Below are 18,074 nucleotides of genomic sequence, written 5' to 3'. Positions count from 1 at the left end.
GCCGCATCATTTTAAAATCTCATTTCGACGATGTTTTTCGTATCATCTCATGCCGGTGAGCAGACGTTACACTTTATGCAACGTGCTCACTGCGCATCGCTGGATGAGAAGGGGAAAATAATGGGCAGGCGGTGAGATGACGAAGGATATTTTCGGACTGTGCAAAAAAACGTCTTTAATTGCTTTTTTGACCATTAAAACTTAATGATAATGATTTGCAAATCAAGTAAACGGTATCTTTTTATACCACGCATCCTTCATAAATTGACATCTGTCATCAGGAAAAAAATAAAGTAGACGACAATTAAAGCTAATGTCTTCCTCGTTCTAGTGTACGTACTATATGTATACATAGTATACGTACACGTAACACTTCGAACAAATTAAACTCTATGTGTTTGCCTGAGTAAATTCTTAACGGAAAAACAGAATGGTCAATATGCTCGGTCAAGTGGGCCCGAGAGGAAAAATCTTCGCGTTCAAACCAACTGTTCGCGAGAACACTATTATTGAATCTTTCGTAACATAAGCGAACGAACGACAGCAGAAAAGTTACTGGCAGTTGAGCAAATTGAAAATATGACTTGAACTTGGAGCTTTCGCGAATCGCAACGGAATAAAAGAAGATCTCGTATGTGGGATTAGAGGAACCGCATGCCTACGCGCGCGCGTTTGCGTGCATAAAGCACGTAGCTAGTTTGCCGTGTTCTAACAAACGCGCCATAACAGAGTGAAAAATGCACGCATCAGACCGTATAACCTTCGATCATCATTTCTTTTTTTCCCTTGTCAGACTCTTTCACGAGTGTAAATTTTCCTCGCTCGCGCTCGCCGCGACCTTTGATCAGCTGTGTTTTTCTAGAAGGAGATAAAAGATTAATGCCAACGCGCAAGAAAAAAAAAGTCATAGTAATCAAAAAACACTCACTCGCGAGAGCGGCTAATCCGTCCTCTTTGTAGAAGCTTCTCTACAATGTAGGTCAGTATTATGTAAATGTGATTTTCTCTTTTCTCTAAATTAAGAAAACATTTAAAGCTCGGCGAAGCTGCGAACGAGAAGCCTACCAGTCGCTAATGTTTCGGTTGAAGCTAAAGCAAAGAATGCGCAAGCTGGAAAGTAATGGAATTAGTAACGTTCTCGAGACAGTGGCATCCGAACGAGTAAAAAGTGAAAAACAGCCTTCTCCCATTTACAAGTGCGACCGCGGACAGGAACGAAGAAAAGCCGTTTATTTCGGGGTGGGTTGCACCGGCGGCTGCGAGCTTTTCTTTTCCACAAGCACGCGAAGCGAGAGTCTTTTTGGATTCGCGCTGGCTTCGCTGGTGGACCAATGGTATCACTCGTTCTATCTGGTGGGGGATGTGGCGTGATTCCCGGTGACGTCACGCGCTGTCTCTCTCGCGGGCGCGCGATGGCGCAATCAATAAATTTGCACCGGCGCTCATTTTCGTATCTTGTACGCGAGTTTGACGATCGATAAACGATGTGATGACCTTTGGACGCGCACTATCTTTCTATCTCACGCGACGGCAATTTGAATTTTCAAGTTAGGCTAAATGCTTGCTTATGGCTTTGTTACCAGATCGATTTGTTGCTATGCTAAGTATCTGCTTTATCGGCGTTCTTCTGTGATTTGAATGTGCGTAACAAGTGAAGTAAATTATCAGGACAATCGCTTCATTTAGAAATACACTGTTTTATATTATACTTTTGCAACTTTGTAATTTAACAACTAGAAAATAAATAGCGATATACAAAATTCATTGAGGGACTTATTACAAGAGGTATACACCTTTTTTTATCAAATTCACGTTCATAAAATAAACAGCTTATACAGTGGATAATACCATAAAATTAAAAGAAAATCAAAATTAAATCATATCGCATCAAATGACAGTCAAAGTCTTAAAAAAATTGATCTAAATTTCATGATTTGCGTTTACACCAGATTTTTCACATTATACGTAAATTCTTGTGAATCTTAAAAAAGTGTTGGAAGTCTTAATAGTTAATGGACTATTTGAATTCCCGTCGATAAAAAATTATAGCAATATCGTTCTTACAATTTAAAGATACACAATCGATACTTCACTAAGAAACTAAGAATGTAATATTCTTTGATTCTATATAATCTATACAACCTCGTCATCGTTTGTTGTTTCCTTTACTCATCGCAACATGATCTGAGTAGTTATACTTTTTGCATTAAAACGTAAAAATAATGCCTCTTGTTTGTAAAAAAGAGTCAAGTGATTCAGCTTCTTATGCGTGAGTCTGATCGTCCTCCACAAAATCATACGCCTCTTCTCTCGTCACACACTCAACGTGAGATACTTTATTTCGGAATTTCACCCCGTAGAATTTGTTTGCGTGCTGTAGTAATTCAGGTCTGTAAGGTAATAATTTATTAAATAAATAGGATAATTCGAAATGCATTCATTCGAATAAATTTGTTTCTTTGTTAGACCTGAAAGTAGTTGTAATAAACTGAGCTTCAGAACTGAGTTCGTGAATCATATCAGCGACTGCCTTTCTGTGTTGGGCATCGAGAGCTTGGTCAATTTCATCGAACAAGTAAAACGGAGCGGGATCACATTTTTGAATTGCAAAAATGTTGGCTAAGGCTACGAGTGATTTTTGACCTCCTGATAGTTGATTCATTTCTCTCATTTCGCCCTTGTGACCCGTAAACGATACCCTAATACCTGCAATGAGAGACATCATTTAGTCAGTTATAGGCGATTTCCATAAAAACGAATATATATTCATTTGTATTTTAAACTTACCAACACCCACGAAACGATCAGAATCAGCAGTTTCTGGAACAGAATCTCCATCATCTTCGCCATCAGCAGTTTTCATGACCAATTGCGCGTGACCAGATGGAACGAGTTTTTTGAAGACCTCAGAGAAATATTTGCTGACCTGAAACGATTAAAATTATTAGAAATTTCTCATACCGTAAATATACCAATACCAATCATCAACCAAATCTTCAAATATTTATGTTTTAAATTTTACCTGTTTAAATGTAAACTGAATAGCTTCACACTTTCTTTGCTCAAGAACTAACATCAGCTCTTTAATCTTATCGTCAGCTCTGTCCAATTCTTCTTTCCTCTTCACCAGCTTTTCTTTCTGTTCACTGAACGATATGAATTGATCTAAAGCTTTTTTATTAACATGACTGAAAATTAAGAACAATTTCACGTAATTATACAGTGACTCCTTTTCTACATTAAGTACAAGGTGCTTTAAGTTACCTGTATTTCTTTAACTGACTGTTGGCTTCCTCCATTTTCTTGAATAATTGTTTGGTTGTCATATTAGTAAACTTTGCATATGTATCTTTATTTGGAAGAGCACCAAGTTCAGTTATTTTTTGTGTTAATTCTGAGATATTTTGCTGCAACATATTCATTTTACTAGCTAACTTTTCCAAATCCTTCGCATCTGATTCCATTTTTTCTTGTGCTTCTTTTTCAATAGCTTTCCATTTTTCAACTTCCAAAGCTTCTTGTTTTTGCTAAAACAAAAAGAAAAAAATAATTATAACGATAATATACAATTCTGCTTTGTAAGAAAATTATTTTATGTGCATTAACAAATTTACCTTTTTAGCAGCTGCAGCAACTTTTTCATTTTGAGCTTTAAATTCAGATTGATTTTTCAATAATCTTTTTTCAATATCTGACAACTGTGCCTTAGAAGTATCTAACAACCTTTGTCGATCTTCAACTGAAATTTCTTGTAGAGCCTGCACTAATTCATCTTTTCTACGAACCAAGTTATTTGTAAGTAAATTCTCTAACTTATTTTTTTCAGCTTCCAGCTTCATTCTCTTTACAAAAGCTTCCTTGTTTTCTTTCGTCAAACGTCGAATGGCATCATTCAATTGATCAACCTGAAACACAAACATTTTTCATAATAAGCCTTACATTTGATATGCATAATAAGCTAGTGAATAAAAACATGCCTGATGTTGATCAGCAACAGATAGCTGCTCCATTAAATCTTGATGAAGTTCACTTTCCAAACCTTCTTTTGTAGCAGCCATTGCTTCCAAACTGGATTTACATTGTTGTAAGCTCTTTTCTTTTGGGACTCTATATCTTTCAATAGCAGAAAGTTCTTCTTTCATTATGCGAATTTCACCCTTCATTTTATCGTATATGTCCCTAAAATAATAGCAAAATATATATTAAATGTCTAACTACGTTTCTTTGTTTTTTATTCAGTAAAATACATACCTAGCTTTGCTATTTTTCGTCTCTGTACGCTGCATTTCACTCACATAAGAGCTGATGTTACGATCGGCATTTCTGATGTCTTCTTTCAATTTAGATAACTGATTTTCCATATCTGTGATGTGAGACATCAGTTCTGATCTATTTTTCTGTATTTCTAAACGGGATCTTAAGGTATTAAAATAGCCACCGGTCAAAGAACCTTTTGAAGATACTTGATCTCCTTCCAATGTTACACAATCAAGACCTGACGTTCTGGCGAGACTTGTTGCTGCTTCCAAATTACGGCAGATTAAAGTTTTACCAAAAATATATCTAGAAATAAAATATAACTATAATAAAAATCTTTTAAAAATGTTATATACCAATGTAATTGATTGTTACCTCATTGCCTTGTCGTATTTCTCATCATAATTCAATTTAGAAATCATTGGAATAGCATCAGGTGTTTTCGGATAATCAATTGCTCTGACGTGTAATCGGTTGAGGGGCATGAACGTAACTTCACCAGGTAAACGCTGGTTATTCATTTCTTTCAAAATTTTGGTACCAAATTTATCAGTTTCAACAATATGATGGAAAAGACGATTACCAGCCGTCACTTCAACAGCCATGTATACGCTTTTATCGCAATCAAAGTTCTCAATCACTGGTCCATAGTAGCTACTGACTTCTCTAGCCATGTCTGATCGCTCTCTATAAAAATAAAGGATTTTGGTTAAAATTTATTTAAACAATCACAAACAAATTTATTTTAGTCAATCAATCTTACCTAAATGTATCCAAAACTTTACGAACACTATCTCTGCCATTCAGAATAGGTTTGCCAGCCATTGACCTGAGACTTTGATCAGCTTTAGCCAAATCTTCCTTTAATCCTGATAAATTGAGTTGAAGAATACTTTCCTGACGATATCTAAATGGAAAAAATAATTATAGTACATATGATTAGATTGAAAACGTTTGATATTTGTGTAATACATACTGTTCTTTACGTTGAGCTTGACATTGGTCCTTCAACTTATTTAAATCGTAATACTGTTTATTATGCTCATCAATAGATGCCTTCTGACGTTCCATCTCTTTTGTATATTCTTGAATTTTCTTGTCCAAAGACCCACGCTTTTCTTCATCTTTTTTTAAGTCCTCAGTAATCTTTTTCATATGCTCTTCTTTATCTTTAATCTGCTTATTTAACTGTTTCAACTCTTGCTGAATCCAGTTATCTCTTTCAGCCTAGTAAAAACCAAATTTAATAAAAATGTTACAAATATTATTTACATTTCAACCTGCAAAAATGTTCTATATCTTACTTTGGTGGTGAATTGACTGCCTCTTCCTTGTTTAGCATAAAGTTCTTTACGTTTTTGTTCTTTTAATGCAAGTTCCCTTGTAATTTCTTCTTCTTTACGTTTCATTTCTTCATACTAAAATAAGAGATTGTGAATTAGTAGATACATTTAAAATAAGAAACGGAATATTGCTAATCTATAAAGTTTACTTGTGGCTTAATATTTTCAAGTTCTGCTTCTTTTGCAGCTATTTGACTTTTCAATTTGTCTAACTCTTCTTCAGCTCTCTTCCGACTATCATTATCACCTCTAACTTCTTCCATCAAATCATTTATAGTAAAAGTAAGCTTGGTTTTTTCTTTTAAAAGTTGTTGTTGTTCCGCACTGCAAAAAGTATTACAAAAATAATTATTTTAAGTTTTTTGGCCATAACAAAGAGAGTATCTATTGATACAATCATTATTGTACCTTAGTGTATCACGTTCTTCTTTTGCAGTTTGTGCTTCCTTTTTGGCTTCTTTATGCCTTTTAGTTGCTAATTTTACTTTTTCTTGAGCAGTTTTAACTTCAGCAGTTAAACTGGCTTGTTCATGACCACTTTTAGCTCGAGAAGTTTCCAATTCTTCAAGCTTACGCTTGTTTTCCTTTAGTTCGCGTTCATGAATAATGTATTCCAACGTTCTTCTCTGCTTATCCCATTTTTGATATTCCTTAAGTTCTTCTTTCTCTTCTTTTAATGTTTGCAATCTTTCCTCTAAAAATATAACATGTATATTAAAAAATATGTGATATGACATTATATATAGTTTTATATAGTATATACTTTTCTTTACCAATTGTACGAAGAAAATCTTGTATTTTTTCAAGTTTTCCTTCAGTTTCCTTTAAAATAGCTTTTGATTCTTCTCTTCTATCATCATAAACTCTAGTTCCAGCTACTTCTCGCAGCAATTTCAATCGTTGAGAATCAGGAGCAGTTGCCATTTGATTTATCTGAAAAACAATAACTTCCAATATTAGAAGTATTAGACATTAGACATATATGCACAATAGTGATCAATGTGAATTGCTCATACCTTTCCTTGTTTGACAATATAGTATGGATTTGATCTTGAAAATCCAGCTGACTCCAGTAGATTCATTACATCACTTCTAGTAACAATTTTTTTATTAAGAAAGTATTGATCCTTTTTCGAGCCAATGACTCTTCTCAAATATACTTCATCTTTGTCAATCTGAAAATATAATTTCATTAAGAATCCAAAACAATCTTTCCAATCAATAATTGGCACTATAACTTACCGGCAATCTGCCATCTGAATTATCAAAGATAATTTCTACATGAGCAGAAATCACCCTGGGTCCAGTACCTTCATGGAGTAGCGCTTGACGCTGCTCTGGTCGTAAATGAGAGAATTCATCACTCAGTACAAATTGAATTGCATAGAAAAAATTACTTTTTCCAGAACCGTTTCTTCCAACTATTAAAATAAAAATAGAATATTAATTTTTTACACTTAATAATAATAATAATAATAATAATAATATAAACAAGAAATATAAAGCTTACCAACTACATTATGCCTGGGATCAAAGGGTTCTACTACTGTTTGCTCTCTGTAGGATTTAAAACCTTGAATAATGACCTATAACAGTCATTAAAAATCATTTTATATTCAAGAAATTATCATCTGAGAAGTAACAGTAGTTATTTTAATTTACTTTCTTACTTAAAGTAAACTAAACATGTTATGCATGCCATTAATAGGTTAGAGTTATAATTCAAAAGTTAATTTTTTGAGATTTTAGGTAGATATTAGTTTATTGAAAAAACGTAGTACAAGTATAATAACTTCATTCTATAGCTATCAGATTACTCAAATATCATAGAACTATAGTGAAAAACTGTGTATATTTTGACAAGTTGTATTTGGAATTGAGTTTATTGTAAGTAAATCAATTGTTACTCAATACCAGATATTTTGAGTGAATGTTATTAAGTTTAATGTGGCAGGAAAAATGCGTGAAATGTTGACGAGTTAATAACAATGATTTATAAAAATCTATAAAACTCTGAAAATAAGTTATGAAAGATAATCAAAACCGCAAATAAAAATAAGTATAAAACATGTAAGAAAGTCAGTGCTCACCTGCTTAATAAACATATTTCGTTGTTAATTTATCACATGAACATTGTTCACGTGTAATTTTTAAGTCTTTTCCACAATTATTTAGCAAACAAGTACTTTATTTACCAATAGATCATCGATACCGCTATCCCAATAATTATGATGCTGGCTGCTGCAATGTTGCCAACATTTACAACGTTCCAGGAATTTATGATCTAATTCCCTATGATTACGCGGGAAATTTTTAATAGTGATTTCTGGTGACATTATTCAAAATGGTAATTTATAGAGTAATGCTTTGTGAATCTTAAGCTATTGGATTCGTCGTATAATTACCGGGACTTTTATGGAATAATAGATCATACAGTAATTTTTTATAGAGTTTATGATACATTTATTTCTTTAGTTTTGTACAGTGATTTAAAAAATAGGTATATTTTACCAGGAAGAAACTATCCAATCAAATACATTAATTTATTAATACCATTTCAAAAATTGATTCATATAAATTAAACAATTAGATTTATTTAATACAATCCAAGAATTTGGCCAACATATATAACATTACTGTCTCAATTTAAACAACGATCAAAATTGTCTCATAAATACTTTAAAAAATGTACTTATGCAACAAGTGTCTGCTTAATGATTACATTTGTTTTTTGTTGTTGTTTTGTAGAGTGTTTACAGGTTTAAAAAAATACGTTAATTAATACTTGATTAATATTAAAATCATCAAGATAATGTGACTTATTGTCAAATTAATTTTAGCATTCAACTACGTGTGTAACATTATTTTTTTGATCAACCAATTCTGTACATAAAGTACGAGAAATTGATGCGACTTTCATTTGTCTATTACCACTAAAATTGACTTTCTAATTTTTTTGAAAAATTTCACATACTTTGCTAATATATGTAAGAATTAGTGAGAATATAACAAAATATTTTTAAAATAATATAATATCATGTACAATACTCGGCCAAATAAATAAATATTGATGAATATTGCTATTTTATCTTAGAAAATACTATTTTATCTTAGATCGTTGTTAGTGTTTCGTTGATTTTTTTCTTTGTCGTCAGTAACTATATGACCATGAGAACACCAAACCTTTGCTGCAGATCTATGAAAAAAGTCAATGTTAATATTACATAATCCAATGAAATCAATTCACAATACGCAATTAATGAATTTAAAGATTTACCTTAAACATTTTGGAGGCATGTTATAAACTTGGTACCATAAAAAAATAGCCATAAATAAACTCCAGGTTCTAAGTGGACATAGAATAGTTGCGACAGTTCCGTAAGCCAGCCAAAATAGAAAGATCATAGTCGATTGCAGAGACACCAGTAGAAGAAATGGTAATTGTTCCCAAAATTTAGACAGTATCTTTGTTGTTTTCTTATGAGGTTTTTCTAGCTGCCATAGTCTGCCAACAAAATTACATAATACATTGCACACAAAAGTGAATCTATATGCTTATGGTAAGTTGATATTTACCGTCTACTAATGCCGTGTGCTACAAGAAGCGTTAATGGGCAATGGAAAGTCAATAGCTGGAAGAAACCGTATGCATACGTAAAAGATCCAGGCAAAAATGAGTTGCCAACGTATGTTCCCCATGCAAAAACAACGCCAGTATGATTGTCAATAATTTCACCTATAATCCATGGTCCTATTGCAAAAGAACGATAAAATTATGCAATCATAGGTCATACACAGAAAGGTTATTTTTAATTACTTCTGCTCACCAATAAATAGATATATTGCATATAAAACTAAAGGGAAGAATAGACGATCTACAGTCGACAATATCCAATGGTTCCTAAGCCACCAACGAAAGCATTTAATACGAGGTCTCGGTGGGGTAGTACTTCTATTATTCATTACTGAAAAAAATTGAACACATTATAAGTATTTGACCATAAAACATTAAATGATCCTTTGATAACTTACAATAATAAGCATTATGATAGACACGAAGGCAGCACAACGGTAAAACTAACATGAGGAAGAGGATCACGAATGAAATCTGGAACTGAATTTGCAAATATAAATATTAATATACATTTGATAGCAGTTGTAAAGAGTTTATATTACTATTGTATTACACTTACAATATGACTAACATCCGACATGAGTATTAATCTTGGTAAAACATCAAAAGCAAGTCTACTTCCGTCTAAGGAAAATGCTTGTGTTATAGTTTTTTCTCTTCCTTCGGAATCTGTAACCGTTACCTGCAAAACACATCACCACTCGTGTTATTTTAGGAGAAAACTAATTATTTCCGTTTGAAATAGCGTTACCTGAATATTGTGAATACCAGTCTTATAGTTTAAGGAGTCCCACCTTACTACATATAAAGGTCCTTTCACATTTTTGCAGTCCATCCAATTTTCATGATTTATTCGAACTTTTACCGTCTTTATACTTGAAATTGAAAAAGCTAAAATCCTATAATAAAAAAATTCCAAAGTATTAATAAAGGAAAATATTAATTTATCAGTCACACGTTGCAAATGTATGATTATTCATTACCTAATGTGCGTTGAGTCAATGATTGATTGCAAATTTTCTTTCCTGGGCATTGAGAATTGAGCATTTTTTGGATTTGTCACGAGAACGACGGGCCAGTCGCGATGTTCAACGTCAACGAACGAAAATTGTCCATGATCAATTACACCAAGTCTATACCTGTATCGCAGAAGTCGTTATTTGAACTATTAATGGGATCGCACTGTAAGAAATTCTCAATGCCGCATTCAATTGTTAAGTATGAGAAAGTTCGCAGTTAAAGAAAAAAGAAAAAAACGTCGCGATAAGCGGTAATTTTGACGACAGGAACTGTACTTAATGTGTTGCTTGCGTGCATTAGAGAATTTACGTAAGTTTCAATTTGTATAGCGAGTATTTACATAATTTTTTTTCTTCAACCGTCGCGATAGTGCTCCTCTGACATAATAAGTTATGCAATTGTATAGTCGCAAAGTAAATCAGCAACAATCGTGCATTGTTCTGAACGAACTCAAAAGTATAATTCGAGAAAAATACAATCAACTTGACAACCAATAGCAATTTTAAAATAAATTTCGCGAACACAATATAACATTCTCTAGAAATAGAGTAAATATGGTATGATGGAACTTGCGATCCTCCGGTTATTAAGTTTCGCGTGCCTGCGCTCGTACCTCACGTAAAAGGCGCAGCTCTATAGGAAACATTAGACTAGAGACAAGAGTAGTATGCAAGTATATGGATTGTCGAGCGCCAGTTTTGGCACGCTAAGCGTGAGATGTGTGTACATACATATAAATGTGTGTGTATTACTGAAGAGAGAGCGCGAAGATTCGAAGTAGACGTAATAAGATCTATAGTAATATGAGTGCTTACATTCTATTATCTTTCCAATCAGCCAATTCCAGCTCGAGAAAGCCAGGCCGCTGCAAACTGTACATGTTAGGCACTGTGCCACCAAGCGTATGAAAGTGACCGCACAAATACGTCATGCTTTCCTCGTATTTGCCTGGATGATTATTTTGATTTTTAACACAATGCGTCCTTTACCATTATGTTAAATATTTGTGCCACTTTGCACCGAGAGAATGTTTGAAAGGCATCGAGACTAAGTTAGTAGCTAGTATCTGATTAGTCTACATACTAAACCGACATTCATCCTAGAGCAATTTCTCTCGATGCAAACTTACAGACCTTGACCGAAAAATTGACGGAAGACACAATACCTATGATAGCTTTAATTCCACCCTCGTTGGGCGCGACAATGCACGAGGTTGGATAGTGGCCAAACCAGACAAGAAAATCCACCTCGTCTTCTCTCGCCTTCTTGGCTAACCGGTGAATCTTGTCAATCTCGAGCTCGTCAAGCAGACCGACAAAGTTGAAGGGCCTCTTTGGTCCTGGCATCAAGCACGCGTCTATTGCTATGAAGGAGTACTTGTCTTGGCCCTTGAGTACCTCGTGCATGTAGGAGCGCGCGTGCTTGCGACCCTGCACCGAGTAGTTGGCGAAGTAATTCTCCTTTGATTCGTAGTTGAATACGTTGAAATTGTCTGCCGAGGAAGAGAAAAGAGCATCATTCCCGTATGTATTTTTTTATACATTGAAAATGTAGCATTCGTATAAATAGAGAACTGTATCTAAAAGATTTTCCTGTAATCAGAAGATATTCCATTTGACAAGAATATTTCTCCGTAAATCAAGAATTCGTCTATTACAATAAGAATACCGTTTGGAACTATTTTAAGATGAAACTCTTCTTTTTTAATTTTTAATGAAGCCATTTATAGACTATAAAAGGTATAATGTATTAAACTGGTTTGGATATTAATAAAATGAGTTGTGTAATAATGAACTTTAACCAGTCATTCATTTCTTTTCTTTCCAATGAAATGCAAATTCAACTTGTATACTCATTTTTATGAATTACTCACAAAAATATGACGGCATTTTTTATGGAACACAATGGAATGTTATTTTGAACTGTCTCAATTAGAGCGTCGATTTTCTAGAATTTCGAGAGAGATATAAACAGTGGAAAGAGGGAATTCGTGACCAGAATCTTATGACTGTACAGTTTGCAAATGTACACATGTACAAGAGGGAGTTAAAGGTTAATGAGTCCTGTGCGTCATTTACCATGATTGCCTCTCACGTCAAGCCACGTTGTTTTTTCGGTAACTTTAGAATCGTCGAGGGTCTTTTTGTAGTGTAACCATTCTTCTAAAAATTGCCGCGAGCCAACTCTGTCTGACGTTTTTGCATCTGTCAAGTCGCCTGCGTAATATAAGAATAAAAGAATGAAATCCTTGATACATGATATAATTAATGAATCGCGCAACAGCATTAATGAAGAATTGTACCGGACGCAAGAACGACTTCGGGCTTTATCGAACCAACAGTAATATCACAAAATTCCTTGAACTCCGGTACTCTTGTGGCGTCCCGAAATATACTCAAATGCAAGTCTGTAATCTGCAAACAAGGCAAAAAAGCGATAAACATCGAGCCGCACGAAAAAAGTTTGTTTAGAAACTAACTTGGAGAAACCAAAGAAGATGATCGGGCGAATCGCCAATGTCGTATTTCTTAGGCTTAGACCATTTTGTTGAAGTTGTTGCCTCATTGATGTCATCGAGGACATAAGAGTCGACGTCGATGAAATTTGCGACATTGGCGACGAAGACCGACAGCATCAACACCAGCATAAGAATGGCCAATGTAAACTTTGCGATTTTCATTTTCTAAACGCTGCCCATTGGGGCGCTTAGTACACACCCGGTATCTGTTGAACAGACAATATTTATTAAAAATATAGTCAGTCGTGCAACTTGTTACTTACCAAAGGTAGAAAAGCTCGGGGCTAAAGTTTTATTGTTGTTTCAAATTATCGTTCATGAAATAACCGAGTAAATCGGATTGGTAAATACGAGAAAAAGAAAAAGTGAAGAATATTTCTTAAATTACCATACAATAGATCAATTTAGTCCAATGTACAGCGTCGTCGTGATCCCGCATTGAAAATATAAAAGAAGAGACCTGTATGCACATATAAAAGAGCGCGTGGAGCGAGAGAGATACACAAACGTGTAAGCTGCTGCGAGTCGGGTATAATTGTCTTCCGCGCGGTAGCAGCGATATTGCATTGTATTGATGCGGAGAGTAAAACACTATACGAAAGGAAACAAGCATCAGTGCAAGTAATGCCTCTTATCAACAGCTTCGGCGAAAGTGCAATTTACTTAGTTATAGGCTTTATTTATTGATTGCTATCGTGCGATATCCACTCTCTCGTTTTTCTACACATATTTATGGAATTGATCATAGGGTTGGGAGGCAGACACTACCTTGCGATTAAAATCGAAATACAATGCACACAGGCGCACAATGTCCTTTTCAACAGCGGCGCTCACGCGATTCTTACCTCGTTGAAACCGCCACGAGGAGGCCGGCTAAAGTACTCGTGACGAAGGAAGTGCGTGCTCATCTCTTCACCGATGCCTATCGTGGCGTGTCGTTGCTTCTTCTTCTTGCTCGACTTACACTTAGACAACGTCGTCTTGCTTCGTGTCAATTTCTAGCAGCGACCGAAGGAACCTTGACGTAGTGTTATATATATATGTCTCTGCAGCGCATGTGCGCTTCAACGCCATTTTGAACAGCTGATTTCGTCAGTAGTCGAGTCTTCGATTTTTCTGACTGCGCATGACGCGACTGCGACGCCAAAGTGTGTTCGAATTTTATTGCGCAACATTCCAATTATTTTCAAACGCGGGATCAAAGGATTTGACGGATAGCTGAATGGATGCAGCTACGTTATTCCTGTGTCATCATTGCGGCCTGGAGAGCCTTGAGGATTAGTTTGGATTTTCATTTTTTCATATTATTTAGCGACGACGTGGCATGTTTGATTATGGCTTATATACGAGGTTATATGTGGTGTTTTCAATGTAAACTTGTGGCGCCCTTGTCTAGTCACGGAAGCTGGCAGCACTCTCCAGTCTCATCACTAGTCGTGAAAGCAGGCGCTCGCACCGAGAGGCGAGAGCGGTCTTCTAGCGCTAAGTGCTGCCAGCAGTACTCAAGCGACGTTTGTTCGTGAAGCAACTGTGAAGCATCGCTACCGTGAAGAAGTATAGAGCTGTTTAGTCGTGCCTCCTTCCAAGTTTTCCCACAATTTTCTCCGCATGCTACAGTGCTGGCTGCGCGTGACATTTTAGTCATTTTGTACATATAAGATGTACACAAATAAACCGTCCTCTTTACATTTAACTTAGCGTCGTTATTTGTATTCAACCTGTTTTACTTTCTCACCGAGATTCCCGGAGCGCAAGACTCATAGCGAACCTTGGGCTTGGTGTAAACTAGTAGCAGCGAGTGATCAACGAACGCATTCGACTTGCAACCCGGCATCACTCCACGCATAACCTTCACAGTGGTGACCCCGATGTGTGATATGAACACGCAACCTTCTGATTATGGAATCACGACTTTAATTCCAGATAGGCACGATCTACTATTTTAATACAGTATACCGTTGTACTGTTCAAATGTAATAATGAGAATAATTAAAAAATCACTCGCTTATTGTATTCTGCTCATTCATTGTAAGATGTAAACCTTATAGCGAGCTATCATTAGCTCATTGAAAGTTGCAGGTATACGAAGAAAATCTGTCACATTAACTACGGCATTGTATCAATATGTTTTTATCTGAACTTCTAGTTCTTTTAAACGAGCTTGAACTACTGTATCTAAAAAAAATCGCATTTAAATCTCAGAATAAAGCTATGATATCCCAAAGAAGGTATATTAGCATCTGCCACAGCCTCAACGGCCATTAGCATATTTATTAATGGTGAAAATAGTCGAAGACTCAACTATGTGATGAATCAACAGGAATTCCCGGTCATTTATCGATGTATTCTGTGGAGCTAATGCTCTGTTAATTTATTCCTTATTTAGAATTTAATCCTTCAACTGTCCTAATTAAATCGATTGTACCGTCTTTTATATTACTTATCCAAACAATACTTGAATGGCTATTGCAATGTCTTTTTCACATACTGTTAGTTTGTGTATAAAATAGAAATTATCCTTGCCTAAATAGATTATGTCTCCTAGTGCCGCAGGTGTCACATGTTATTGTACTTCATTCCATGAACGTACGAGTTTCATAAAAAATATTGATGGTCAATACTAATGATGCGACCATATGCCTTCCAAAATGTGTACGCGATAATAATACAATATCTATAACTTGCGACTTCTTAGCTGATAGAGTGCTATAATTGAAGGCATTTAAACGTACATTTTTGGAAACACTGTGAGATGCAATCGGCGCAAGTAGTGACGAATAAAATTTAGCGGATCCCTGGTTTTTAGTTAATAATTGTCTATTTTATTTTGTATTTGTAAAATGAAGGAAATTTGTCGAATAAAATCCTTAAGCACAAATGATAATAAAACGATCACTAGCTACTGAACTGCTTGTGATGTGCGAAGTCAACATACTCAAATTAACAATGTTTGCTGTAGCATTATTGGCAATTACACATGGTGTAGTCGTTTTGTACATATAGGAGTTACACAAACAAACCGTCATCTTCACATTTACCCTGGTGTCGTTATTTGTGTTCAACCTGTCTCGCTTTCTCACTGGGATTCTCGGAACGCAAGACTCATAGCGGACCTTGGGCTTGACGAAGACAGCAGTGAGTGATCAGCGAGCGCATATTCGACGTGCAAGCGGGCTTTATAATATGCATACATCTTTGCAGCGAAAATGTGTACAACGAAAACGATAATACGTTTTAACAACTTGTATAATTTTAGAACAAAAGCATTGTCCAGCACTGAGACAACGAAACATCGAGTTTGAGCGCGGATAGGCGCAGCATTTATCAGCGAAAGTAAAATTTAATCCACCGACGAATCTCGACGAGCATCACGATTCGATCGTAATCGATAATTGCCTACAAGCAAAATCGCGCAAGCGTCTTCGTACGTAAATACAGCTTTGCCCATAAAACGCGTTCCCAGTCGACCGTTCACTCTTGGCATCATCGCCGGCTGCATCACCTTCTCGAGCTCTCGAGCTTTCTATCAGCGCGAAAATTCGAACACACAAAGGCAACGGTACGTAAAGGCGACGGCGTGAAGGACGCTCGCAACAGCTGATCGCTGCCTGCGAGAGAAAGAGAGTGTTCAGTATGCCGAATAGGATAATTGATTCGACAGCTGTGCATGTGCAGAACACTGTAATTACGTGACGCTCGAAGGTTCAACACTTTTTTCCCCGTCCATCGACGCGACGTATAATTTCGGCAGGAAAATTTCGGCATCGCCATTTTAACTATTTATCGACAAATAACGTTTGACGGCTTCCTTTTTTCCTTCCCGAGTCGTGGCGTAATAAAAGCCAGGCATAACGTGCAATCAAAAGTGCGCAATGTGGACACTTAAAAGGCGCATAAATTGCTCGTAAATCAGCTTATAAGAACGTAGATTATATACAAGAGGTTGATTTTCCGAGGGAAGGAATTTTTGTTTTTCGAAAAAAAAAAAAAAAAAAAAAAAAAATGAAAAAAGAAACCAAATGAGCGAATATAAGCTGGTGTCCGTATGTATTGGGTCATAATCTCGTGTCAGCGGCTGGTCGTTCCAAAATAAATTAATTCTTTTGAAATTGAGCAAGACATACACCGACATATTGCTGTCAAATGAATAATGCAATTTCTGGAGTTTTATCACTGGCATTGGTTCACCTTGAAGTCAAGATGATCCCGCACGTATTTCATGCATATTGATAAATGAAGAGCGATCGAGATAAAAATTGGGTTGGTAATTTCGCTCGTCGATGAGATTGCGCATCCTTTTTCGAGCGCGCGACGGAGATAATCCGAGCCGATCCTCGGGCAGGCGCGCTCGATAATCGCGATAACGCGGAGCAAGTGGATTGCGGCCGCGCGCACCTGACAACAAAGCGCTGCTCGGCGAAATTCGTCAGCGCGCACTGCACGCATGGCAGACACGGCGCGCGGCGAACGTCGTAGCCCGGAGGCACGGAGCAACCTACATTAATGCGGTGCACTTTTACTCGCGCGCCAAGAGAGCGATAGATATATATACGTGTGTATAATACGGCCTTGCGCCGTCGCGGCCTGAATACCTTTTGCCGACCCGCGTCGCGCGCGCGTGCGTGTGTGTTCGCGCAGCCCTTTCTATCCTATCTATATCGTTTGATCTCGCGCTCGCAGCCGCGCATTCTTTTTGGCAAGATGCGCTGAAACTTTCGAACGACGCTTCGACGAGCTCCGATTGCGCAGGAGAGCGCGCGCGAAACTGATTAGCCTGCAACGCTCAGACTCGGCTGTAAAAACTTTGGCTCCTCTCCGCGCCATTTGGATATTTAACCGGTGGCTTGTTTTGTTTTTCGGCTAATGGACATTCAATTGCGAAACCGATACTAGTTGTTCGACGCTGCTCAGAAAATCAAAATGCCGGGAAGGAAGTCGATTTCCTTCCTTGATTTATGCAAATATTACGAGAGCGCGCGTCATGGATGCCGAAGTGAGCAAGATAAGCGAAAGCAAGAGCAGTTTTATCGCGCTCTTGCAATTAGTTTGCAGTTTATAAAACGGTTCGCGCTTTAATTTCTCGATTGATTGGCTCTTATTGGCCTAAAAATAGCTCATTGATCGTTTCAGTCTTATCTCTGCGTTCATGTCGTGTAAACAGCACTCTGAATGCGCGCAAAAAAGCATCCAATTTCTATGTAAATACAAAAAGGGATGTTTTCACAAGGGAAACAACAGGTGCACGGGCTAGAACAAAAGAAAAAGTTGTCGTTGAAACAGGATACGAAAAACAAAGAGGAAC

The 18,074-nt window shown here is 36.4% G+C and overlaps 2 protein-coding genes across 2 annotated transcripts; both read right to left on the bottom strand.

Annotated features, from left to right (window-relative positions):
* Nucleotides 1–1,388: 1,388 nt before the first annotated feature.
* Nucleotides 1,389–7,825, bottom strand: LOC131664897 (structural maintenance of chromosomes protein 3). Its single transcript, XM_058936344.1, has 19 exons — nt 7,691–7,825; nt 7,111–7,186; nt 6,843–7,021; nt 6,617–6,775; nt 6,374–6,533; nt 6,009–6,294; nt 5,750–5,924; nt 5,562–5,675; nt 5,234–5,484; nt 5,021–5,164; nt 4,633–4,944; nt 4,252–4,563; nt 3,978–4,179; nt 3,615–3,905; nt 3,265–3,527; nt 3,023–3,188; nt 2,788–2,926; nt 2,469–2,706; nt 1,389–2,390 (listed from the first exon to the last, which is right to left on the bottom strand). Exons 1-19 carry the CDS (start codon nt 7,703–7,705, stop codon nt 2,264–2,266), a joined length of 3,609 nt encoding a protein of 1,202 aa, XP_058792327.1. The 5' UTR covers nt 7,706–7,825; the 3' UTR covers nt 1,389–2,263.
* Nucleotides 7,826–8,048: 223 nt separating this feature from the next.
* Nucleotides 8,049–13,816, bottom strand: LOC131664898 (transmembrane protein 62-like). Its single transcript, XM_058936346.1, has 14 exons — nt 13,618–13,816; nt 12,734–12,978; nt 12,557–12,668; nt 12,333–12,470; nt 11,420–11,746; nt 11,070–11,202; nt 10,218–10,373; nt 9,986–10,133; nt 9,794–9,916; nt 9,633–9,714; nt 9,428–9,565; nt 9,177–9,351; nt 8,878–9,105; nt 8,049–8,796 (listed from the first exon to the last, which is right to left on the bottom strand). Exons 2-14 carry the CDS (start codon nt 12,932–12,934, stop codon nt 8,706–8,708), a joined length of 2,052 nt encoding a protein of 683 aa, XP_058792329.1. The 5' UTR covers nt 12,935–12,978; nt 13,618–13,816; the 3' UTR covers nt 8,049–8,705.
* Nucleotides 13,817–18,074: the final 4,258 nt, after the last annotated feature.

The sequence above is a fragment of the Phymastichus coffea genome, unplaced genomic scaffold (assembly GCF_024137745.1).
Source record: "Phymastichus coffea isolate CEN01 unplaced genomic scaffold, Cenicafe_Pcof_1.1 PCOF00046, whole genome shotgun sequence".
NCBI lineage: Eukaryota > Metazoa > Arthropoda > Insecta > Hymenoptera > Eulophidae > Phymastichus > Phymastichus coffea.
Note: the sequence above shows the minus strand (reverse complement) of the source record. Positions and strands in the feature narration are given on the sequence as shown.

Bases quoted from the DNA above. Each gene is read 5' to 3' on its own strand.
- LOC131664897 (XM_058936344.1), bottom strand. The intron at 5,925-6,008 runs GTACAATAATGA...TACTTTTTGCAG, and splicing joins GAAGAACGTGATACACTAAG to TGCGGAACAACAACAACTTT. The intron at 3,189-3,264 runs GTAACTTAAAGC...CTTAATTTTCAG, and splicing joins AGTCAGTTAAAGAAATACAG to TCATGTTAATAAAAAAGCTT.
- LOC131664898 (XM_058936346.1), bottom strand. From the start codon at position 12,934: ATGAAAATCGCAAAGTTTACATTGGCCATTCTTATGCTGGTGTTGATG. The intron at 11,203-11,419 runs GTATTGTGTCTT...ATAATCATCCAG, and splicing joins TGGAATTAAAGCTATCATAG to GCAAATACGAGGAAAGCATG. The intron at 9,715-9,793 runs GTAAGTGTAATA...TTGCAAATTCAG, and splicing joins TGTCGGATGTTAGTCATATT to TTCCAGATTTCATTCGTGAT.